This window comes from Sus scrofa, chromosome 5, assembly GCF_000003025.6.
Source record: "Sus scrofa isolate TJ Tabasco breed Duroc chromosome 5, Sscrofa11.1, whole genome shotgun sequence".
Taxonomy (NCBI): Eukaryota; Metazoa; Chordata; class Mammalia; order Artiodactyla; family Suidae; genus Sus; species Sus scrofa.
The window spans coordinates 12857453-12884108 of NC_010447.5; the positions used below are offsets into that span (position 1 = coordinate 12857453).

The 26656-nt window shown below is 45.6% G+C and overlaps 1 protein-coding gene across 4 annotated transcripts in view; it reads right to left on the minus strand.

Moving 5' to 3' along the window:
- The window catches only part of BTBD11 (BTB domain containing 11), a 316516-nt gene that overhangs the window by 102918 nt on the left and 186942 nt on the right, over positions 1 to 26656 (minus strand). For all 4 annotated transcript variants that reach the window (XM_021091555.1, XM_013988219.2, XM_013988218.2 and 1 more), the window contains exons 2-3: positions 21532 to 21681; positions 7376 to 7580 (exon numbers count right to left, since the gene is read on the minus strand). In XM_021091555.1, coding sequence (XP_020947214.1) covers positions 7376 to 7580; positions 21532 to 21681 — 355 coding nt within the window. The remainder of the gene's footprint in view (positions 1 to 7375; positions 7581 to 21531; positions 21682 to 26656) is intronic.

Genomic DNA, 26656 nt, shown 5'->3' on the forward strand with positions numbered 1-26656 from the left:
AACTGATGGGCGTCATGAGATGCTGAAGCAGAGGGGAGGCGGTGGTCCAGGAAGAGGGCAAAGCATGTGCCAAGGCACTGAGGCACTGCCTTGTAAATCTACTGAAAATGTGCTTATGACTCCAGTCAAGTCTATTCATCCCTTCAGGTCTCAGTTTTATCACCTTCAACATGAAGCATGTTTGACATGCCTGTTCCCAGCTCTCCCTTGCCTTTTTTTAAAAAAATTGAAAGGTTTAATTTTTTTGCCACTGCTGCCCATGGCATGATGCAGAATCTCAGTTCCCAGACCAGGGATTGAAGCCAGGCTGTAGGAGTGAAATCGCCAAGTCCTGACCATTAGACCACCAGGGAACTCCCTCTCTTGACTTTAAATTCTGTGACTACTGATGGAACAGTCCATAGAACAATCATGCTTTTGAAGGCCATTCGATGAAATAAATCAGCAAAACTGCATGCACTATAGGGTCCTTATTTTGTGAAGCAACCAAAAAACTTTTGAATATACACAGAAAACTAAGATTGGAAGGAAATATCCCATATGGTCTCAGGGCTTATTCCTGGATGTGGAGACTATGGGTGATTAAAAGTTTATTGTTTTCGAGTACTTACCATATTTTATTTAATAAGTGTATTAGTTTTATATCCTGTAAACATTCATGTAGATTATAAAACGATTCTAGAGGTTAGGGATGAGGTTTCCCAATATTATTACTTCTTTAAACCATAGCCTATCCACAGTGAAATAAGGACAGGCTGCATGTATGCATATGGAGGTTCCCAGGCCAGGGGTTGAATTGGACCTGCAGCTGCTGCCTATGCCACAGCCACAGCAATGCCAGATCGGAGCTGCATCTGTGACCTACACCACAGCTCACGGCAACACTTAACCCATTGAGTGGGGCCAGGGATCAAACCCCTGTCCTTACAGATACCAGTCAGGTTAGTTTCCACTGAGCCACAATGGGTACTCCCTACACTGATATTTTTTTATTCAATTCTACTTAATTTTTTAAAAATGCAGGTTACACCCCATAGCATCTAGAGTTAGCTACTTTTTCAAGAAAAGGGCTAAATAGTATTTTCGGCCTTGTGGGCCACTTGGTCTCTGTAACAACTAACCACAAGTGCAAAAGCAGCCATAAATAATATGTAAACAAGTGGGTATGCTGCGTTCCAATATAACTTTATCAAAACAGGCAGTGGGCCAGGCTTGGCCTATGGGTATAGTTGGCCAATCTCTACATTGCATTGATTTAATGGCCCATTAATGGGCTGTAACCTACCGTTTGAAAAATACTGGGATTAGAGTTGCTTTCATCCTGGCCAGATGAAATAAATTGTAGCAATGCTCATGTCACAAATAGATCATGCTTTAAAATTTTGTTTCTTAAGTTAATTATTTAGACTTCAAGATGCATTTTTTTTTTTCATTAGAACCATGTATATAACGGTTGGAATTCCAGGCTAGCCCACAAAAGCCCACATGGCCCTGCAGAAAACAGGTCTAATGTGTGGTTCTCCCACTCTGACATGTTCCCATTCATCCACTGACTCCGAATTTCTCTGGGACCCACTAGCACTGGATGGACATTTGAGGGGACTTTTGTGCCCGATGTGACCACCACCCTTAGGAAGAGGAGAAAGTAGCAATTCTTTCTGGGGGCAAAGGCATTCATCCCAGCTTAGGATGCTAGGAACAAACAGCCCTCCTGTCTCCTCCTTCTTGTTGTTGAGGTTCCTAGTGTGTCAACCCAAGGAGTCCTCATGTTGGGGAGTATTAACTGTGGCGTGGATGCCAATCAGTTATGAGCTGTGTGGCTCATATTGGTCAAAAGTGCTGAACTGTGCAAATGATTCACTTGCATGTTATTTACAAAAAACAAACAAACAAAACAAAACAAGAAAAGTCGAGTAGGCGAGTATAGTAGGCATTGGTCAACTTAACTGTTTTTGGGTGCCCATAGCCACTGATGACCCTAGTGTGATGACCTCTGTGGAGAATTTCCTATATTATTAGCCCATGGTTCAACAAGGTGTAGAAATTCACCTTCCCAGACACCCTTGCAGTTAGGGTGCAGGCATATGATCCAGCCTCCACTGATTTGGAAGCAAGTGGTGTGACATAAGTGGACCATGACAGGGGTGGTGGCAGATACATTCTGCTTTAAGGAATAATGGTGACAGAGGTCCTGCTGGGAGTGTTCAGTGCCCAGCATCAGTAGCGTGAGTTCCAGTGTCTGTGGCTGTGAGGTCTTGGCCAGAGCAGCCCTGGGATGCAACCTGGGCACTGTGCCACATTGTATGGCTTTGAAGCCTGTTTTTCTAGCTTCAATATCTGCGGGAAATCTTAAGTGCTACTAAACGTTTAGACACATGGGACTCTCCTAGGCTACACTTGCCCTGCAGGACATCATCAGATGCTTCTTTTGGTGGCACCCAGTTGTCCTGGAGTTATCTTCTGCCCAACTCAGGTGCAAGGAGATGAGGTTCATTTGGGTGGTTATGGGGACTGCCCTGCTTTATAAACCCCAATGTCTCTTGTAAAAACGCCATAGAAACAGGTTCTCTGCAAGGGATACTGCCAATGAGTTCAAGGAAGCCCAAAGCTCTGGATATTTACCCAGTGTTTACACTATTACAAGGCCAGATCTAATTTACCAATATGGGGTCATTTTGATCATAAGCAATGTTGCTTAGTAACACAGTTGATGTTGCAGTTTTTATCAGGTTTCCAGGGGAACAGAGCCAGAGAATTAACCCAAGGTCAAATTCTCATGTAGTGGGGAGAAGGATTTGTTAACCCTCTGCCTATACGGGGCCTGCCAGAGGCTTTCTTTCTGCTTTAAGCGAGCTCAAATTTTGCAACTAACCATTCCTCCTGGTAGTGTGCTGTAGGTATCAAGGATCCCTCTGCTCATTTGGGCTCTGATATACATTCCTTCTCAGGAAAGAATAGGGAAAAGTTATAACTAGAATGCCAGAAATTTTGCATTAACTCTGGGTATGTCCACTGGAGTGTGTTAATATTTGGATATCACTTGTCACGTATTGATGGGCTGGGGTGAGATTTAGTAGGGTTTTTTGGGGGAAGATGTATTTGGGGACCATTAGCTTCTAACGTCTGTTATAGTTGCTTCATTAACTCTATTTCCTCAAGTGTAAATTCTTCTGTTTGTTAAGACTGTTCTGTTTCTCGCATTTAGTTGTCCTCGTCTCGTTGGGGATTGGGGATTGTATACTCATGTCTGTAGCTGAGATTTCCCTGGTAGGCACTTGGCCGCCTCTATTTGCACAGCTCTGCTTACGAAAGGGACAATAGCTGCCACTGCCCAGGTGTAAATTCTGGCTTGTTTTCCATGAGACTCTGGGAGGACAGAACTACCTAATGGTCTAGTCTTCTAGGTGAATCTGATTACTGTTTCTCTCAGGCACGACCAGTGACTCCAGGCAACAAAATAGTCCTATTTATCCTATTCTTTGAAAATGTTGTGCTAACAAATACTGAAATCATTCACAGCCAAACACATCTAGGAAAAATCACCAATATTTCTAGTAATGACATAGGGCAGGAAAATCTTGTCATAGATTTAAGATAATTCTATTAAAAAGCAATAGCCTTACGTGGCCCCTGCTCTTAAAATGAAGGCTTTACATTTATCATTACTATTTGGGAAATAAATAGAGCCTAATCATAATCTTACAAAATTTATCAGAGGTGGGTTTTTTTTTTTTAGTATCTGGGGGACCTGAAAGATTTCAGAAGCTCAAAAATTAGTAGCCAAAGTTCTGGAACAACTTAAACTACAGAAATTTCATACTGGCACTGAGCTTCTTCAAAAACCCCACAATGAAAAATGAAGCTATCCAAAACAAATGTAGCAGCTGGAAAGCTGTGCCCACATGAAAGAGTGAAATGGTTCTACGGAGGCCTCGTTCCAAATACTCCAGCCAAGAAAGGCTCTTCTGACAAGCAGGGATGGTTTGAGGTACAAAACAACCCGTGTTTCAGTCAACAAATATGTCCCAGGCTTTTTGCTTGGCTTGGACAAAAGTACATAATCCTGAGCGCCTGTTCCCGAAGAACTTGCAGTCTATGGAAAACCTCCTAAGTACCTCGGCCTTGCTTGACTTTGCCAGCACAGAGATACAGAGTGGAGGAAATGCTGTTTGATTTAGGGGAGAATAGGGGACAGACAGAGAGAGAGAAAACAGGTCCAAATTAAAATCCTACTTCCCACCGGAAATGTTTTGTTTGTAAATTTGGGTTCCAAGCTGGTGTAAACACTTGACTGAAAACAGAGCCCTGGCTCCTCTGAAGCCCTTTTGTGTGCTTTCAGATGCTAATAATCACCAACACCTGTTCTATCACAGAAGGGAAAGAAAGAGCTTTTCATCTAGAAGGAATCACACTCGCAAGCTTCAGGGACAAAGATAATAGCATTTTAGATGCAAACAAAGAAAAAGAAAAAGAAGCAGCTACTTTTTGGGAGATAAGGGGAGCTCCCTTTGTGCCAGCTATGGCACTGGATGTCTACAATTGCTTACACCCAATCCCAGATGGCTGGTCTTGTTTTCATTTTACAGTTGAAGAGTTTCAACAGGTGAAATGACTTGTTCAAGGTCTCAGAACCAGAAACAGCAGAGCCGGGATACAGCCCAAAGTTTGATCTGACTCCCAAATCTGTACTCTTTCCAGAGGACTGAAATGATCAGAATTCAAAAAAAAAAAAAAAAAAAAAAAGCCAATTTCTTTCTGTTTTATGTTGTCTCCTGAAAATTCAATCAAGAAGGCATGAAAAGACTGAGATAATGGACTCCTGACAAATTCTGGGACACGTTCTTTTACTCTCTTCTCTTTGTGGCTCATGCCTCTTTAAAACTTATCTCAGAAGGTTTGGAATCCTTAGACGGTCTTCTTAGACTTACAGCCCTTCAATGACACTCTGAATTCTGAAATCGATTCCAGAAGGGAAGATGGAAACTGCATAGCAGAAAATGTAATGGGAAGCATGCAACTGTGTTGAGTGGGGGTCAGGGAGTGTGTCATAGGATGAGATTTATATTTTAGACGTTTCAGTCTAGTGGCCATGAGGATGGAGCTGCTCAGAGAATATTAAGCCTTATATATAAGGAGGCCATTTAGGAATCAAATGCAGTAATGGCAGTAAGAGGGAGTGAGGGCTTGAACCATGCAGAGGCAGTGATCTGGGGAGGAAAGCATAGGGAAATGGGGGATGCACAGACGGAGAATCAGTGAGATCTGCTGACTGAGCAGCTGGCTGCAGGAAAGAGGGAGGGAGAAGAAGGAGTGTGGGGGGAGTCCCAGTTTTCTGGGTTGACGGCGATGCCATTCTTGGAGACTGGAGAGAAAGGAGGAACTGCCGATTTGGGGAGAAAGATGCTGGCTTTCGTTTCGAGGTGGTTGTGAGCACGCCCGATGGAAAGGGTTCATAGGCAGCTGGATCAATGGATCTGTCCACGCTTTCATTCTACACTTTTTTTTTTTTTTTTTTTTTTTTACTTGGCTGCACCCCTGGCACATGAAGGTCCTGGGCCAGGGATCAAATCTGAGCTGCAGCTGGGAACTATACCACAGCTGTGGCAATGCTAGATCCTTAACCCGCGGTGCCGCAGTGGGAACGCCTCATTTTACAAATATTTATTGCCTTTGTGATAAAGACCAGATGTTGAGCATGGCATTAGGTGTGAAGTGATAACCAAAGGGATGTGTTCTGTGCCTTCACAAAGCTCACAGGCAATAGATAGACGTGTGTGTGTGTGTGTGATGGAGAGGGGGTCAGCTATGTAGAGGCAAGCATTGAAGAGTATATGAAGAACGTGAGTCAGAGAAACTGCCCTGTTGTACAGGCTATGGGGATGGAGTGGGGGCTGAAGAACCAGGTATCTTTAAAGGGCCAGGCCAATGGTTTCCGTCCTGTCAGCCATCACGATTCTTACGCACAGAAAGCGAAGTTTTGGTGTGTCTGACTGAGGTGGTTTTCTGCCCAGGGACCACGGGCATGTTGCCACCTCTCCACTTTGGGCATGTCTGGCACATGAAAATATAGGCACAGGGTGCCCACAGATTTGGCCTGGAGAGCAGATGATGTCATCCTCTGATTAAGTTAGTTCCAGACTGGAATGAAATATTGATGCTCACTTGGGATTCTTGGGGGAAAAAAAAAGAGGCAACTTCTGTCTCACCCACGCTCCATCCTCTTAACTGAAAGCCAAGAGACATGGTTTAGGAGCCCAATTAAGCTCAATCCATCCTGGCAGAAACATGGCCTCGAATGAGCATTTCAAAACCACTTGGAACCATTGAACAGAGAAAAGAAAAGGGCACTGAGCCCAAACTGGGAGTTGTTCAGCTGTGTGTGGATAAGATCTACAACAACAGTAACACGAGGGGACACTTATTGAGCACTTACTGCATGCAGGACACGGTTCAATGTGTTCGATCTTCAAACAGCCCTAACGAAGGATGTATTCTTAGTAGCCCTGTTTTGTGGTTGAAAAAACTGAGGCCCAGAGAGGTTAAAGGCACTTTCCCAAGACACCCTGGCTTTCAACTGGAAGAGCCTGGATTTGAACCCAGCAGTCTGGATCACAGAGCCTGCTCTTTTAACTGCTCTTGATAAACAGGGTCACTTCTGCAGTAGTTAAATGGGAGGAAGGGCCTGAATGGTGACACACTGGGAATCTTGGGGTTTTCCAGGTAGGAGGGGAGCCTGGCAACCACTTAGTGCAGCTGCTGGTTGACAGATGAGGAGGCTGAGGCTCAGGGAGGTGGACAGACGAGCAGCACAAGCTGGGGTCAGAGGGAGTTTCCTCTTCCTGGAAACCCTCCTTTCCTTCCCTGCCGGGAGGATTCTGCTTCACTGGAACAGCTGTGCTGTCTCCCGCCCACCCGAGACCCAAGAGGCCATTTCTTGCTGAGCAGGTGTTCTGGTTTCCGCCTGGAGTCCCCAGGGCAGCCAGGATGAAATGAAGATAAGACATATCCCACCCAAAGAGCTGGCATCCGCCAATGCTGCCTTTGCAAGGAAGACCCCCGCGTGGCAGAGACCCTTCTCTCTCCGAATGTGCAGACCCACCCTTCTGAGCCAGGCTGCTTTACCCCCCACTGGACAAGCCCTATGAAAATCCATTTCAAATATCTCATCCAGGTCTCAGATATGCCCCAGCAGGGCACACGGTTCCTATCTAGACACCTCCTATGAGCTTCCGGAAACTGGGCAGTTCTGACCTCCAGTATCCCTCCCCTCCCCAACTCCGGCACCACCCTGGAGGTGGTACCCACTCATCACAAGGTGGTATTGGCCAGAAGGGAGCTTCTCTCTTTGGCCAACCAAAGCCAAGACGAGACTTACCTTTCCACCTGGAGGTTGACTTTGGAGGGCTCCACGTTGGGATTTTCCCATTCCATCTGTGGGCAGTGCATGAAATAGCAGAGGGTGTACAGGGCCTCCGGCTCCCAGTAGAGCGCCCCCTGCTTGTGGTGCAGGGGGGTGCCGTTGCCATGGTGCTTGGCGTTGAGGGGCTGCAGGTGATGCATTGCTCGGGACACCAGGTCACCTGTGGACAGAAGTAAGATTTGATTTCAGATCCTTCAGGCAGCCAAGACTCGCAGAGATGTGCCCGGAGATCTCTGCAGAGATTCTGACTCTGGGATTCTCTCATTCTCTCTCACTCAGTGGAGTGCTCCCATGGGACCTCCAGGCCACACCTCGAGCAGAGAGGAAAGCATCTGTTCATTCATCACCCAACGGTCAAGGCCTTACCAGGTTTGGGGTGCTGCAACGGTCAAGGCCTTACCAGATTTGGGGTGCTGCTTCAACCACTGAGGGGGCTACTAAGATAATTCCAGTCCTGCTCTTCTGGAACCCATTGTTCCCAACGAGGCACAGCAAGCCCCTGGCTTCCAGCCTCCCTCACCTTGGGACACACCCTCTATCACATCCTCTGCTGTAACCAGTACTGTCTTCCTTGTGGCCACAAGAACAGACTTTATCATCTCTTGACTCTGAGCCCATGCATATACCGTTCCCTCTCTCCAGAACATTCTCTCTCTCTCCTCTTCTCCAGGCTAATTCCTACAGATCCTCCAGGTATCAGCTTATACATTAATGTCTCCACAAAACCATCCTGGAATCTCTCCCCAACTCCTCTGTGTCTAATATCACACTGTACTTCCTTTGTTACGGCATTTGGTGCGTGGTGTCACAATATTCTTTTTCTTTGTCAATTGTTCCCAGCAACAGCAACCCAGTCCCAAGTGACACTTACGATGCAATAGCACATTTCCGAGTACTTTAATTCATTTAATTTTCACAACAACCTATGAAGTAGGCAACTTTATAAACCCATTTTATAGATGAGGAAAAAGAAGGCCAAAGAGATTAAGTAATTTCTCAAGGCTGCAGAGCCATGAGTGGCAGAGCCAGGTTTTGAACCCGGGCACTCTGGATCGAGAATCCATGCCTTTTTTAAAAAAACTTTTTGTTCATTTATTCAGTCATTTTTCATTCAAAAACGTTTATTGAACACAATCATATAATCAGGAGGATATTGAGTTGATCGTATTTTGTTATTGGGTAAATTGTTCTGGTGTTCAGATTTTATTTATTTATGGCAGCTTTATTTTCTGTTTTTTCATTAAATTTTATTGGAGTGTAGTTGACCAACAATGTTGGATTTGTTTCAGGTGTACAGCAAAGGGAATCTGTCATACATATAAATGCATCTGTTATTTTTTCCCAGATAGGTTATTACCAGCTATTGAGTAGATTTTCCTGTGCCATACAGTAGGTTCTCATTAATCATTTATTTTATACAGGAGTGTGTATATACAGAATCCTTGCACTTAAACATGCACCTTGAGGAAATGCTATAAAATTTGGTTGTGATGATTGTTGTACAACAATAAATGTAAGAAAAGTCACTGAGTAATTTAAAAAATAAAAAATAAAAATTAAAAAAATATAAACAAACATGCTCCTTGAGAGGCATGTTTTACTCAGCATTGGCAAACCCTGAGAACACTCCGGTCTTGTGTTTTCTCACAGAGAAAGCAGCCTTCTCCTTAATCACAAAACCTGTGTGCTCCCAGGTGGCCTTGGAGGGAAGCTCTTTCTCTGCGAGGCTGGGTGGACCCAAAGCCCAGTCTTTTCTTGGCTAAGATAGTGTTTCCCAAACTTGGTTGTTTGTAAGTGAACCTTCATGAGTGTGGCTCCGTCCCAAGCACCACCTGTACTATTATTCACTTAATTTTCAATGGACTCACTCTGTTTTTTAAAGTCCATGTATCTAAAAAGGAAACATTGGGAGTTCCCGTCGCAGTGGTTAACGAATCCGACTAGGAACCATGAGGTTGCAGGTTCGATCCCTGGCCTCGCTCAGTGGGTTAAGGATCCAGTGTTGCTGGGAGTTGTGGTGTAGGTCACAGATGTGGCTTGGATCTGGTGTTGCCGTGGCTGTGGTATAGGGTGGTGGCTACAGCTCCGATTAGACCCCTAGCCTGGGAACCTCCATATGCCTCGGAGCAGCCCTAGAAAAGGCAAAAAGACAAAAAATAAATAAATAAAAAGGAAACTTTATTTCCATTCCATAAATGGAAAATCAGTATCATTTGCCATAAACAAAAGGTCATCGTAAAAGTTAATTAGATGAAAAAAAATGGTGTAATTAATTTATGGCTGAATTTTGGTCTGGCTTTCTTTTGTTATAAATAACAAGTGAGAGAATTGTTAGGGGCTCATATCAAGTGGAGCCTTCCTTCTTTAAGCAATTAAAATTAAACCGGAACTTAAAAGAATCACTCCATGACCAATGCTATTTAAGACTCTGCCCCGTCCCACTTGAAATCATCTCATGCACAGGGGAGATGTTGCACACCTGGGGAGACACTCATCTAAGGTATCTGTGATGGTTAATTTTATACATTAACTGGGCTAAGCTTTAGTGCCCAGCTGGCTGGTCAAATGCTAGTCTAGACGGTGCTGTGAAGCTCTTTTATAGACGTGATTAACATTTAAATCAGTAGATTTTGGAGTTCCCGTTGTAGCACAGTGGAAACGAATCCAACTAGTAACCATGAGGATGCGGGTCTGATCCCTGGCCTCGCTCAGTGGGTTAAGGATCCAGCATTGCCACGAGCTGTGGTGTAGGTCACAGATACAGCTCAGATCTGGTGTTGCTGTGGCTGTGGTACAGGCCAGTGGCTGTAGCTCCAATTCAACCCCTAGCCTGGGAACTTCATATGCTGTGGGTGAGGCCCTAAAAAGCAAAAAACAAAACAAAACAAAATAAACAAAATCAGTCGATTTTGAGTAAAGCAGATTACCCTCCATAACGTGGGTGGGCCTCATCCAATCAGTTGAAGGAAGGCCTGAGGAGAAAAGATAGAGGACCCCAAAGAGGAAGGAATTCTGCCTTCAGACTTCTGACTGAAACATCAACTCCTACTGGAATTTAACCCCCCATTCTAGCCCTGGTGGGGCAGGGGACTGTCTCCCCCATTCCCAATCCCTCATTGCCCAGATGAAACTAGGCCTGCAGAGCCAGTTCTCTGCCATCCAGCTGTACATTTTAACAGGACACTGTACCTAAAATCCAAATGCAAGAAAGTAAAGCTCAGTAAGAGGCAGGAGCTTCTCCTCCGAAGGCCCAAAGCCTGCCTTTTAGGTTATTTCCTGTCTGAGGGATGGGCCACTTCCTCAAAAGAAGATTGGCAAGAGGACTATTCACTTCACTTGTGGGAGTCAGACTATAGAGATGAGGTTTCAGCTAAAGGCAGAAATGGCAAATATTTCCCTTTTCCTTCCACGTCCACAGCAGACATGCTTAATCAACCACAGAGCTCTTATCCACTGAGCATAGATGCAGCCTTAAAATCCTTCTTGAAACAGGATTCCAGGTGGTCACTATTTCTGTTCAGGGTTGTCTGAGGAAAGGAAACTTTCATGTTGCCAAAGTCCTAAGACCTCATCAAGATGACCTGACCAGATTACAACCCATTAAGCTTAATATCTGGACAGCAATGCAGAGGTTTAACAGATAGCAGGGGAGAGGGTATTGCTTCCTGACACCCCTCTACCTCTTACCAAGTCTCACCTTGAGCCTGATCCTCCTTCTCCCCATTTCCCACAGCAGAAAATATATGCGAGAAACTCAAAAAAGAATCAAAGAAGGAAATTCTCTTTTAGAGGTAGGTGGGCAGGGAAGATCCCAAGACCACCTGCAGATGGAGAACGTGAAGAACCACGGTTCCGTGTGAATAGCAGTCCCAGCTGCCATTCACCGAGCACCTACTTTGTACCAGGCACTGTGAAAAAGCACCTCCCGTGCACTGCTTCTAATCTTCCAAGGCTTATAGTGTTTGCCTTATATTTTTTCAGCTTCACAGCAGATCTGCAACCAGGGTGACTTTTACCTCCCAGGGGCAATATCTGGGAACATTTCTGGTGTCACATCTGGGGGGCTGCTACTGCATCTAATGGTTAGAGATGCTGCAAAACATCCTACAATGTATAGAGCAGCCCCCACAATAAAGAATTTAGCCCAAACGTCAATAATGCCCAGGTTGAGAAATTCTGTTTTACAGAGAAGGAAATCGAGGCTTAAGGTACAAGGCAGATACAAGATTCTCAACCTGGCCTGTTGGACTCTAATGCCTGTGCTTGTCACCCTACCCTGACCTGAGTCCTTCTTTCAGAGACAGACTGCTGCAGCTGTGGCCAGCTTCAGGTCCACGATGGGACAATTTAGCATCATGCGGCCAAGGTGTTTGGGAACAGTCCTTACCCTTGATTCGGTAATTCCATTTCTGGGACTCTGTCCTAATACAGAATCCAAAGTACAGCAAAATCTTCACGCACAAGGATTTTCACTCAAACCTCATTTACAGGAGCCAAAATGTGACAAAGAAACAAACGTCTGAAAATCAGAGCATGGTTAAATAAACTCTGGTATGTGCTAAAAGAATAAACTTGGGCAGTTACTAAAAATGTTTACCCAGAGCTGCAATAAATGAAAAAACTCTTTGTGTTAAAAGGGTAAGTGGAAAAGAAAGTGAAATTCAAAACTGCACACAACGTGATTAGGATTATGTTATTAAAAAAAGATGCGCGGAGTAAACACCAGAAAAAAAAATAGCAAAATGTTGACCAAGGATTTCTCTGTCTAGTGGGATTGTGGGTAACATTCCCGTCCAAGTTTTCTGTCCTTTCCGAATTTTGGATTACAGCATGTGCTACGTGGTATTATCAGAATAATAAGCTTACCGAGGTGGGCTTTATTTTCTTGTACCTTCCATCTAGGGTCAGGTTAGGGTACACTCATCTTTCCATCGGTCTTTCTTGAAAGCACTCATAAGCTCAAGATAAGAAAAATCAGAAGAGAGTGGAAAAGAGCAGAGGGTCCATGTTTGGGCTCCTGTACCACCCCTCCAATTCCCGAGATCTTGGGAAGGCTTTGGTCTTGGTTGAGCCAATCATCTCTTCAGAGTATCCTTCAGCTTGCCCTGTACTTCCAGGTTCCCTGCTTTTGTTTTTGTTGTTTTAGCACCTGATGGTGCCCTCCCCTTCATCCTCTCACCTCCTGAAGACCTTCAAGGCTGTGATCAAATGCCACTTCTTCCATGGAGCCTCCAAGATGCCCCTAGTCAGAATCAATCTCCCTTTTTGTACACCCACAATACCTGCTAGTAAAGTCTAACACGATACTTGTTTAACTCAGACATGTTTTAACAGGTCACACATCTGCTTCCCCCACTGAAGTTCACAGGCAGAGACCACGACTCATTCGTTGTCCTGTTCCTGGAGGAGCAGTGTAGTATAGTGGTTAGGGACAAGCTCCCTGGAGTCAGACTGGCTGAGTCTGACTCTTCAGCCTGCCACTGACTAGCTGCATGACCTTGGGTGAGTTTGCTTCTCCTCTGTATACGGGAATGACTATGACCTTTGTGAATTTTGTTGTGTGGATTAAATTGATAACACATATAAAGTAATTAGCATTGGACGGAGTTCCCATCGTGGTTCAGTGGTTATCGAATCCAGCTAGGAACCATGAGGTTGCAGGTTTGATCCCTGGCCCTGCTCAGTGGGTTAAGGATCCGGCGTTGCCATGAGCTGTGGTGTAGGTCACAGACTTGGCTCGGATCTGGCGTTGCTGCGGCTACAACTCCAATTCGACCCCTAGCCTGGGAACCTCCATATGCCACGTGCGCGGCCCTAGAAATGGCAAAAATAAATAAATAAGTAAAGTAATTAGCGCTGGTTTCTTCGTTTGAAAAATGTAATAATAGCACTGAATTCCATATTAAATGAAACAATCCTATAAATCACTTAAAACATTTGAAATAGGGTCTGACCCATTGTGAGTGTTTAATAAATATTCCGCCCTCTTTCTTTTTCTTTGGATCAACTTCATTGTCCTCGTCTGTTTCATCATCGTGACCACCACCGTCATCTCTACCAGCATCATCTTTGTGAGCATCACCATCAATTCCATCATCACCAGCAGTTCCACCATCACGACCACCACCACCCCCCCCCCCCCCCCCCCACCACCCCACCCATCATCACCAGCAGTTCCACCATCACGACCACCACCACCATCGTCGTCTTGCCATCATTGCCATCATCGTGCCCACTGTCGTTGTTTTCATCACCGTCCTTTCTATCTTCACTATCATCACCACTCTCATCATGGGTACGATCCCAGTCTCCAGATCGGAAGCCTAAGGGAGGCTTCGGATGAGGGCTGACCATAGGAGATGGAACTGGCACAGGCACAGGGAGTCTGCCATTCCTAGCTCCACTTCTAATCCTACTCTATGCATGTGCCATCTGATGATTCACCTGTCAGCTTCATGGACCCCAAACCACAAAGCCACTGTCACCAGCTGCCCCGAGTTTGGTTCTGGGAACCTACTAAGAATCGACTTAATAATAACCAGCTTTCCCAAATGGCAGCCATTTGAGTCACCATCATGAATTTTCACCTATCTGTGTGTGGCAGGTATAATTTACTTCCTTAACATTTTTTTGTGTGTGTTAAATTGGCTCATTCTTTCACACAATAAATTCATTTTAAAAGGAAACTTCATAACAATGCCATGAAAGGAAAGCCATTATTTTTTATAGGATCCATAAACATTCAGAGCAATTAAAAATAGACAGTGTTTGTGTATCGCTTCCCATCATCTTCCATGCTTCCCTTTGGGAAACGCTGCCCTAACCTGCCTGACCCTGGCTATCAGGGCAGCTTCCGCTAAGCTGACTTCCTGCACGCCCGTGTGATCCCCCTGGGATAAAGGGCCACACATTCCAATGGGAGGCTCCTTTTGCAGAAACCTGTGCTGTGACAGCACCTTCAGTTCTTTCCTCGCTCTTCATTTCATCATGGTCCGCTACCACGACAGTATCTTTTCAAAACTTCCCACAACCCCGGGGGCACGAGGTATCATCACCCTCTTTGCACGGATGGTAAAACTGGGGATCAGAGTGATCAAGGCACTTGCTCTAGGCCACACAGCACAGATGGGGAAATTAAGGCCCTCTCCAGCATCATAAACTGTGGTTGAACTGCCTCACTGAACCTCTCCCCTTGAACAAGAAAGAAAGAAAAGGCCACATGTAACCCAGGTCATTGGTATCAAGTAATGAGAGGAGATTTGTTTTAGAGGAGAGGCAGAGCTGGAGGAACAGGGATGGAGAACAGAAGACTGAGCTCTGGGTCCAGCAGGGAAGTTACCATTCATGCATCAAATATGTACTGAATCCTACTGTGTGTTGGACATTGTTCCAGGTATGGGGGGTTCAAGTGGTGATGTTTTAAAAAAAGTGGTGGCTCTTGTGACGTTTACAATCTTGGTGGGGTGGACAGACAATAAAGAAAGAGTATGTCAGGTGGTGCGAAGTGCCATGAAAAAATTAAAGCAGGAAGTGCGTATAGCGAGGAGTGGTGGGGGAGGGTTAAGTGAGTGGGGCTGTCACAGGAGGACCTCTCTGAGGAGGTGACATTTGAGCAGAGGCCTAAATGAAGTCAGGAAGAGCTCTGTAAATATCAAGGGAAAAGCTTTCTAGGCAGAAGGAACAGGATGTGCAAAGGCCCTTTGGCGAAGTGGAGTGTTTACGAAATGCCAAGAGGTTGATGGCCACTTTACCACCTGAAAGGGTCAGAGGTGCATTCTGGAGGCAGCAGGACCTTCTGAAATGAGTCCATTTGCATTCAATAGACACCCCCCCATACTTACCCAAGCAATAAGGGCTGCTTTTCTTTCCTTTTCTTTTTAAAATAAACATCTGCTACATTATTTTATTATTATTATTATTTCTCTTTTTAGGGCTGCACCTGTGGCATTTGGAGGTTCGGGGCTAGAGGTTGAAGGGGAGCTGCAGCTGCCAGCTTACACCACAGCCACAGCAATACCAGATCCAAGCCGCATCTGTGACCTACACCACAGCTCACAGCAACACGGGTCCTTAACCCACTGAACGAGGCCAGGGATCGAACCTGCATTCTCAGGGATGCTAGTCGGGTTCATCACCGCTGAGCCACAACAGGAATTCTGTTTGGGGCTGTTTTTCTTTCTGGTGACATAGAAGAGAGACAGTCCAAACACACTTTCTATGCACACTTGCAAATTAATGGCCCCGTTGTGATGGACTTACTGAGAACACTAAGTTCCCAGTTTAGTGTGAAAAGAAAAACGGAAGGCATTTTTCTACAAAGCCCTCACTTTTTTTCCTATTAAACAACAGAAGGCAATTACTCTAATTAATGACTGTTTAATGCCAGTTTAATTGGGAGCTTGGGGGCAAGGCTGGGACATTGGGCAGAAGAGCTGCATCATGATCTCAGAGGACACAAAGATGGGATTGATGGGACCAAATAAGAATCAAGTTGGTTCAAAAGTGAGAAGAGTCAGGGCCTCTGCTTTCCCCACGGCCTCAATGCTGGAGGCAGGTGGACCTGCTTCCTGCAGACCTACCCCTGACCTGGGTCAGGTAATGAGACCTGGTCTGCCCGCCAGACTCTAAGTTCAGCGCATCACCTTGCAAATTTCGTAGCACCCACAGTTAAGAATCACCAGCCCGTGTCAGTTTGGGGACCTCTATGGTCTTCTGCTCAGCTTCACATTCAAATAATTTGACATACAGAGGCTCAGTAATAGTTTTCGGAGTTCAAAATTCAGTGCAATAGAGAATTTAATATTTGACAAGAGTTTTATTACAACTTCCCCTTACTGGTAGCATTTTCTTCAGCTTTTGTTTCACAGACTAGTTCAACTGTGGGTCACTCATTTATTCATATGACATCCAGTAGATATTTCCCAAGCTATGAGCGATGTGTTAAGTGCTTAGAATGCAAAGCTGAATGGGACACCGCACAGTAAAGTAGCAAAAGATGAGTTCTGGTCGTGGCTCAGCAGGTTAAGAATCTGACATAGTCTCAGTGAGGATATGGGTTCGATCCCTGGTCTGACTCAGTGGGTTAGGGATCCAGTGTTGCTGTGGCTGTGGCTGTGGCGTAGGTTGCAGCTACAGCTCTGATTCAACCCCTAGCCTGGGACTGTCCATATGCTGCAGGAGCGGCTGTAAAAAGGAAAAAAGAAAAAGAAAAAACTGGGTTTGAATTGTGACTCTGTCACGTACGAGCTGTGTGGTCTGGGGCAAAACATTTATACTGCCAAGTCTTAGTTTTCTTTTCTGTAAAATGGGAATAATAATACCTTTCATGTATTTACAGCACGTGGCACATAGTAGTTGGTCTGGAAATAGTGGATGTATTTTCATCCCAAGTCATAACAGGCTGGACAGAAAAATGTGCTCTGGACATCACCACTGATGGGTTTTAATATGATGCCCTGAGGATGGACGCAAGGGCAGATCAGGGAGAGGGCTCAACGGGCAGGGGCAGTCTGCTGTCTAGGGGCTGGTGAAATACCTGGTGACCTTTGTGAATTTTCACGTCTTCCATTTCGCTTTGAGAAGAGCATCTGCAATGCATCCTACAGAGCAAACGGCAGAGCCTCAGACCTGACCAACATCCTGACCTTACAGAGGGGGGCGCTCATGCCACCTGCATCAGGTAGAAACACCGGGGCTCCCCCATGCCCCAAGACAGGGAGTCAGGTCTAGTGGTGAAAGCTCTGCCTCAAAAACTGGATTCAATTTCAAGCCGTCAGCTCCCAGGTGAGGTTGCTCTTGATAAGTTGTTTGTCCCCTTTGTGCCTCTGTTCCCATGTCTTTGGGGATAATGACAGTGACATTGGAACTAACTAATGTAGATTTTTTTCATAGTTTCCTAGCTTAACAGCATCAGTTGCTGCTATTATTATCATTGGCTATTATTATTGTTGGCCCATGGCCAGGGGCTCTGCTCTCAAACCTGAACAGCCCGATTCAAGAAGAGCAGGGATGGCTGGGAACAAACTCTCTCCATCTTGTCTTTGCTAGAAAAATTGCAGTGTCTGGAATCTGCACTGGCAGAGTAACCTTTGAATATGAAGAAACAGCTCCCTATGTACACAGAGAGAGCACGGCTGTATTGATTTAGACCACAGAGCAAGCCAGTCTAAATTACAGTCAGATCAGAAATGAAGGCAATTTTATTACCTTCTGCTGCCAACAACATGGCTTATCAATGCGCTTCCATGCACACTTTCTAAGGAGCTGACTTCATGAACCGAAGGAACCCATTTGTAATTAGCAGCATCCATCTGTGCCAACAATTCACATGCAAAAGTCAACATTCAACAAGAATGGCAGCATTTAATTTACAGAGCAAATTGTCTTTAAAAACAATGTACATGGCAAGCGGCTCCCGCAGGCTGCCTGCATAGGTGAAGTGCAGATTTGTTTAGCAAATCCTCTCCTCCCGGAGAGCCCCGGAGTGGAGCAGGGCCCCAGCCCTGTGCTAGGAGGGGCCCTTAAATATGCCAGGACAAACTTCGAGGACTCCAACAAAGAATGTGTGGGGGCCTCTTCCAGGGTTGCGCCCACATAGACATGAACCAACCCTATAGCCAGATTCAGCCTTTCCAAGGTCATGGGCATGCCTTGGAAATTTGCAAAGTCCCAAACAATATGGCTTTTTTCTCCCCTGAGATGTTTTTTTCAAAGGAGTTGCTCCGATGGCTATGTCTGATTGCCTGGGGGGCTGTTAATATGCAGCTCTTTCCTTACCCAATTCCAACTGTTGCAGAGATCTCAAAATATCCCTCACACATCACTACCTCAAAGTAACGGGTCATCCGAGCTGCTGCTAGATCTTGTTTTATCATATTCTAAGCATAGAATTACCATACCATGATTTAGGTAAAAATATGTTGATAATGTCTTTTCATATAATATAGCTTCCTTTATAAACATATGTGCTTTATTTTTTGCATTTAAAAATATTATTCTTGGAGTTCCCGTCGTGGTACAGTGGTTAGTGAATCCAACTAGGAAGCATGAGGTTGCGGGTTCGATCCCTGGCCTTGCTCAGTGGCTTAAGGATCCGGTGTTGCCGTGAGCTGTGGTGTAGGCTGGCTGCTGCAGCTCCAATTAGACCCCTAGCCTGGGAACCTCCATATGCCGTGGGAAGTGGCCCTAGAACAGGCAAAAAAAAAAAAAAATTATTCTGAGGCAGGGTCCATAGGCTTCAAACTGCCAAAGGGGTCCACAGCATTCAAAAGTTTAAGAACAATCATACAACCAACCAGGAGCTGGGAGACCCTGTAACTGGAGGCATCTCATGCCTTAGGGGGTTTGATGAGAATGGAAGCACAATTTCCAAATTCGGGTACCAGGAAAGCAACTCTGGTGACTGCAAGGACCCCTGAGCTTGAATCAGTTACTGCTTCCCTTTTCAGAGTTGCGTGCCCTATATTCAAGGGAGGGAGGGATGCCTGTCCTGGGGGCACAGGGAATTCTTGGGAAGAGGCACAAGTTGCCTTGGGGTCTTGAATCCTTTTCTAGTTCAGAATTTTCTAGAATTTCACACCAACTTATACTTTAAACAACTCTGGCATTTCTGAGATCAATGCTCCAGTCCCATTCAGAACTAACACACAGCTACATTTGACAATTAATTGGATCGTAGGTAAATACAGTTTTTTTCTTCTTTGTCTTTTTAGGGCCTTACCCACGGTATATGAAGGTTCCCAGGCTAGCGGTCTAATCGGAGCTACAGCCACAGCAACGTGGGATCTGAGATGCGTCTACCACCTACACCACAGCTCATGGCAACGCCAGATCCTTAACCCACCGATTGAGGCCAGGGGTGGAACTTGCATCCTCATGGATGCCAGTCAGATTCGTTTCCACTGAGCCATGATGGGAACTCAAATACAGTTTTATTTTCTTCTGGTTGGTCAGATGCAGAGAGCACGGCCCTGTATTAGGGGATGTGTAAACCTGGCTACCATGGCTCAAACTTGGGACTCCTCAACATTTTTCCATCTTTCTGTCCCCTTCTCTCTCTCTACCTTCCTATTTCCTGAGGGCCAGTTATGTGCCTGGCAGTATTCTTGGTGTTGGGCTTACATCAATGAACAATAACAAAAAAATCTCTACCTTCCATGAGCATATATTTTAGTAGCGAGAACTAGGCAATCAAACAAAATGAATAAACGATGGAGTGTGACTGGGGCAAGCAGGAAGGGGACTCATGGCTCATGGTCATCGGGCTTCTTGCTGGGGAGATGAAAGGTTCTAAAATTGATGGTGGTTATGGCTGCCTAACTTGTAAATATACTGAAAGCCACTGAATGATGATACACTTTAAGCAGGTAAACTGTACATAAATTATATCTCAATGGAGCTGTTTTTGACAAACAAAAATAGAGAGTATGTCATAGGATACCAGTGGGGGAGAAAGATAAATCAGTGAAGAGGGATTAGAGTTCTTGGGGCATTACTTTTTTTCATTTTTTAATTATAGTTGATTTACAATGTTCTGTCAATTTCTTTGTACAGCAAAGTGTTCCAGTCATATGTACATGCATGCATATATATGTATTCTTTTTCTCACATTCTCCTCTATCATGTTCTATCACAAGTGACTAGATGTAGTCACTAGTGCTAGATATAGTTCCCTGTGCTATACAGCAGGATCTCATTGCTTATCCACGCCAAAGGTAATAGTTTGCATCTACTAACCCCAACCTCCCAGTCCATCCTACTCTCTCCCTCTCCTCCTTGGCAACCACAGGTCCATGAGTTTGTTTCTTTTCTGTAAATAGATTCATTTGTGCCATATGTTAGACTCCAGATATAAGTGATATCACATGGTATTTGTCTTTTTCTTTTTTTTTTTTTTTTTTTTGCTATTTCTTTGGGCCGCTCCTGCGGCTTATGGAGGTTCCCAGGCTAGGGGTCGAATTGGAGCTGTAGCCACTGGCCTACACCAGAGCCACAGCAACACAGGATCCGAGCCGTGTCTGCAACCCACACCACAGCTCACGGCAACGCCGGATCGTTAACCCACTGAGCAAGGGCAGGGACCGAACCCGCAACCTCATGGTTCCTAGTCGGATCCGTTAACCACTGAGCCACGACGGGAACTCCTGTCTTTCTCTTTCTGACATACTTCACTTAGTATAAGAGTCTCTGGTTCCATCCATGTTGCTGCAAATGATATTCTTTTGTTCTTTTTTATGGCTGAGTAGTATTCCATCATGTATATGTACCACATCATGATCCATGCATCTCTTGTGGACATTTAGGCTGTTTCCATGCCTTGGCTATTGTGAATAGTGCTGCAGTGAACACGGGGGTGCAAGTATCTTTTGTAATCAAAATTCTGTCTGGATATATGCCCAGGAGTGGGATTTCTGGGTCATATGGTAGTTCTACATTTGTTATCATTTTAAATAGGGTGGTCAGGGAGAGCCTCGTTAGGAGTAACATTTGGGTTAGGATTGAAGGTAAGGAGGGAGAAAGCTATATGGATATCTGGAGGAAGAGAGTGGTTCAGGAAGAGGGAACAGTAAGTGCAAAGGCCCTTAGGTACACCTGCCATGTTCAAGTAACAACTGGGGCCAGTGTGCCTGGAGTTCAGAGGTCCTCGAGAGAGAGGGGGAAAAGATGTCTGAGGGACACAGGTGGGAGAGGCTGGACACAATTCTGAGAACTTTGGCTTTTCCTATGGATCAGATGGGAAGCCAGTGAAGGTTTCTGAACAGAGGAGAGATGTGATCCCACTGCGGTGATCAACAGCGTTTACAGCATTTACTGTGTACCAGGCACCATGGCAAACACCTTAATGGGCATTAGCTTGCCCAATCTCCACAGCTACGCTCTAAGTGAAGTATTATCATTTTCTCTCTTTTAAAGAAACGGAAACCGAGGCTCAGAAAAGGGTAGGACCTTGACATCCATCAGAGGCAGGGCCAGGAATTTTATCAGCCTGCCTAATTCCAAAGCCCTCACCTTCCCCACGGCGGGTGGTCAATGAGAGGAGTCACCGGGCTGGTTACCCCAGGGCAGCTGGCCCCCTGGGCACAGAGAGCACAGGAGAACCAGTATCCACTTACTCAGTTCCGCGATGCTGCCCACACGGGTGGCCAGCAAGGATTGCTCGATGGTCCTCAACTCGGACTGGCTGAACATGGCTAGCTCTCCCGGCTTGCTGGTCCTCTGCGGGTCTCTGTGAAGGTTCAGGCTGTCTGGCAGGCAGAGCACTCCTGCAGTTGGTGGGGAGAGGGAACAAAAGGGGAACAGACTGTTATTTTTCAGTTAACCGAAGGAGGGGTGCAGCAGCTCACACAGCCTCAAACCGCACCAGAGCTGGTACCGCAAAGTCAACGTGGGAACCCAAAGTCAACGTGGGAACCAACGTGGGAAAGTCAGCTCACACAGCCTCAAACCGCACCAGAGCTGGTACCGCAAAGTCAACGTGGGAACCCAAAGTCAACGTGGGAACCAACGTGGGAAAGTCAGCTCACACAGCCTCAAACCGCACCAGAGCTTGTACGCAAAGTCAACGTGGGAACCAACGTGCATCCTCTTAGCAATGATGTCGGCTCTTTTAAAAGGTCTCCTCTATGTCCTGATCTCCTGGTGTTCACCTATATGCACATGTTTCCAAAGGACACAAAGAGAATCCTTTCCTCATGTCTGGAAGGGATTCTATCTGCTCAGAGACACCCCTTGAGAACCCAGTGGTCACTGTCCCATTCTCCATCCCAGAAGCAGCTGCTGGCCCTGGGCACCTGGAGGAAGTCCCTGCTGGCAATCTCCTGAGGGCTTGCTGTACTTGCTCAGCTCATTTAACTCTGGGTGGTTGGGCTGTTATCTGTTAGACAAGACTCTGGCTTCTCCAAAGATCTATATATGTCAGCAGATGAAGAGTCCCCACAGACCTTTATAACTTGTATGGTGAATGCATGGGAAATCTCTGGAATCCAATTATTTCCACCCTGTCCTTTCCATTCCATGAACATTTATCCAGATCCTGAGAACTTACTTTGGTTGATTATTCAAATAGTCACTGTTCCCTTCACCTCCCCAACCTCCACAGGCACAGGGTGCTTCTTTGCTTCTTGACTTTGGGCTTGGCTAACTTTGGCCAAAGGTATGTTAGAGACCTGATGGAACCGAAGGCCTGAAAAGCACCTATGCAGCTGAACTTGCTCTTTTGTGCTTTTGCCATCATCACAGGGGAAAAAAAAAAAAAAAAGGTCCTGGCTAGCCTGCTGGTCTAAGCAGGGTGAGAGATACTCAGAGAAGATCCAGTAGCAAGTTGTAGCTTAGAGCTGCCCCACAATAGCAAACGCTAATACTGGGGTTGTTTGTTATTCAACCTTATTATGGCGATAACTAACAGATACACCTACCAAGCATCAGTCACTGGGGAGACAGTGAATAAGGTAGGCAGGCATTGTGCTGTGTTAGAGAATACAGTGAAGAACAGAATACACATACCCCCTGTCCTCATTGGGCTCACGGTCTAAATGAAGGAGACTGACCATTACACACATAACCACAAGCCCTATGATACATGCTCTATGGTAGAAGGAGAGGAATAAATAGATATCTTAGCAGAGACCCGAACAAAGAGTTGTTGTCAATAAGAAACACTTATTGAGTGCCTACTGTATTCCCAACCCTGCTAGGCATCCTAGAGATGCAAAAGAAGCAGAAGACACATTCAAGTAGTATACACAGTCATTGCAGAGACAAGACTGCCAATGACAAAACAACTGGGATACAAGAAAACAGTATCAATATATAGGTACTGTCTGTCCGGGTGAAGGGACAGACAGAACGAAAAGGTGTGCAGTCAAGTCCACTCCTCACCCTGTTTGAACTACAAAAGATCAGCAAACAAAGGCTCCTCCTTTGAAGGTGGGCAGGTGTGAGGTGGCACCTGTCACATGCCTCTGTGGCCCTTGCAGCCTTATTAGGCTCCAGTCACACTGAACCAGTCACTTGTTCCTGAAGGTTTTACCTTCTCACCTAACAGGTTGACACGGTGGGAAAGCATCCATGGTTGATGTTTTTCTCAGGAATGATGAATAAATGAATGAACAATGCAAACAACCACTAGATTTTAATGTTCCCATAATCAGGAAAGTGCTCAAATAAGTTTCTGAGATTGTCCTCGAAACATTCTTTTTCAAACATTTTGGACTCAAAAATAAGAATGTGGAGTTCCCATGGTGGCTCTGCAGTTAACGAACCTGACTAGGATCCATGAGGACATGGCTTTGATCCCTGGCCTCACTCAGTGGGTTAAGGATCCAGCGTTGCCATGAGCTATGTTGTAGGTTGCAGACATGGCTCAGATCTGGCATTGCTGTGACTGTGGTGTAGGGCGGCAGCTGTGGCTCTGATTGGACCCCTAGCCTGGGAACTTCCATATGCTGTAGGTGTGGCCTTAAAAATCACACACACACACACACACACACACAATCACCACCACTACACATATTTTTCATGGTTTCCATGAAAAAAATTCAAGGAAAATAATAATGATCCTTACTATGTATGAGGCACTCTCAATTTTTTCCTTTTTACTTCTATCTTATCAATAAAGATGCTGTCTGCAATACAAAAAGTGACTTCATGATCCACTGGTGGGTCGTGACTGGCAGTTTGAGAAACACTGTGGACTGGGCCAGTTCACAACTTGGCATTAATTGGACAATACAGACTGACGATTTCCTGGACCCTACTTAGTGCCCTGCTGGGCTCCACAGGGAGGCAGAGATGACAGAGAGGCAATCTCTGCACTTGAGGATGCTTGAGCTTTTCAGGAAAGACCAGCCCTTCACAGAAATGCCTATCATCTGAGGCCAGCTTTTTGCCTGTCCTTTCCTTTAACCAGCTGGGTCATCCCCCGATCCCCCCAGGCAGGGACGCCCTGAGTCATCCTTGCTTCTTCTTGTTTGCTCACCTGCCCAGACATGTGGTCAGAGGCCAAGTCAAATAGCGGTTGCCATGGCAACGAAGCTTGGGTCAGCCCCCTCATTGGACATCCCTGATGTTCCTGACTCTGATTCAGAGATGTACCTTTAAAAGCTCTCATGACAAACGACGCCAGATGACCATGACCCAGTGTGATAAGTGACCCAAGATTCAAGAGATGAGGTCCTCTGCCGAGGGGAGGGGTGGTGGTCAGGGGGCTTCGCAGTAAAGGAGACCTGCGAGTGGAACCTGAATGTCGGGGAGGAGGACGTTCTCTAATTAACAGTACCCTTGGCCTTGACACGTACTCACAGGATCGCCTGCTTGGTATTTGCATCATGTGTAGCCAATTCTTATCTCAGACCTGCATCGGAAACACTGCTTCACAGGTTGGCACAAGCAATGAGACTTAGAGTCTGGAACTGAGAGCTTCAGTCCTGGCTTTGCCACTTCCCATCTACACCTAGCCTTAGGCATAAGCTAAGCTAAAGGCATAGAGCCTCTCGAGACCTCAGTTTCTTCTTCTGGGAAATGGGGGTGATAAAATGGCCTTATCTCCCTCATGCTACTGCTGGGGGTAGGGGAGGAAATGAGACAATATGTACCAAGGTATCTTGCATGTGCTGAGCACAAGTAGGTACTTGACATGTGTTAAGTGAGATGCAAATCAGTTAATGTGTATAAGCCCAGCTTTGGACTACTTTATGCTTTTTCATAAGAATAAATAACTTCCCTTGGAATTATTCTTCCTTCCTTGAGAGAGCTATGAAATTTAAACGTGAAAATATAATTATTCAAAGAAGCTTTTAAAGCTAGATTACTGGGATGTGGGACATCTATAATTGATCTATTATGTAAAGATTATATACCAGGCTTTTCCTTTTTTCTTTTGTTTTGAGGATTCTATATGGGGTATACACATAAACTAGAGTTATCATTTCTTTTGTATAAAAATTAACGAGGTCATTAAGAAGGTCCCAGCATCATTTTTTTTTAGTGTCAGACTCAGGCCTGAGTTTTTGGACAGCTCATCAATTTCCATTGTGAAGGACAGTCACAGCCTGGTGATTAAGACTCAGGTTTAAAGACAAGGGGACCCTATGGTTCAAATATGACTTTGATTGGACCTGAACCAAATAATTTCCTTGGAGAGCAGGTGACCGTAGGAGAGGGTCTACAGTGTTGAAGGGGTCATGGTCTTCCTGAAATTCTATTTCTTTGGAGTGGGTTGTACATTTGTCGAAGGGAGATCCATTCACATTCTCAAAAGGATTGGCAGGTGCTAAAAGAGGATGAAGTAATGCCTTTGAAGGTCACAATGTCCAGCCAGAACCCATCTGGGACTGATGGGTCACAGGTGGGACAGAGGGGCTGGGCATGATCAGGGGCCCTTGATAGAGGCTGGCTCCAATCAATACTGCCCAGTCCCCTGGGCAAAGCACTTCCCAGATCCCGAGTCAGCTTCCATGTCTGCAAAGAGGGGTGAAAAGATCCACTTCATCAATTTACTGTGGCGATTAAACAAAATAAATATTTAAGGCCTCCAGCTTATAGTAAGCGCCTACTAAATGGCCTGGTCCCACAAATATCTAGTTTTGTTTATTTAATGTCTGGATTCAAACAGTCTTGCAGATCATCTTTCCAAAATCTTGTGCAATTGGAGACAGACAACTTTTGGGTTAGGTCATTTAGAACAGAAAATATGAGAACTTCCCACCAGGGTGGGCCCCTGGACCAACCATAGCTGGCATTCTGTCTCCAGTGGGGGCAATCAGGGCAATTCCTGGATGCCCACCTTCCTATGTGGATAGGATGGCCGGTTGGCAAATACAACCCTGCCATCCTTCCCCTCCTCTCAGCGTCTGTCTGTCTCCATTCTATCACTGGATCAGGATGCTATTTACCCACCAAGAGAAAACCAGCAAGACAGCCATCAGCACTCATCCATTCTCCCCTGGAGGCTGATGATGGTGATGGAGGAGGAGCTACATAGGTTTTGGCATCCTGGACCCAGGCTTGGGTTCAGCCTTGTCTCTCTCTGGCTGTGAGAAGAGAACAGACTCTCTTAAGTCCTGCCTGCCAAGCCCGGCCTTGTTTTCTGCTACATTATCCTCAGAATTTAAAGTGGAGGGTCCTGGCATCCATCCCAGCTCTAAGAAATGGGGAGGAAGCAGGTGGGGTGCAGCAGACCAGACCCCGAACAGACATCAGACAGACCCGGCTGGGTTCAGATTCCTGCCTTGCCGTCTC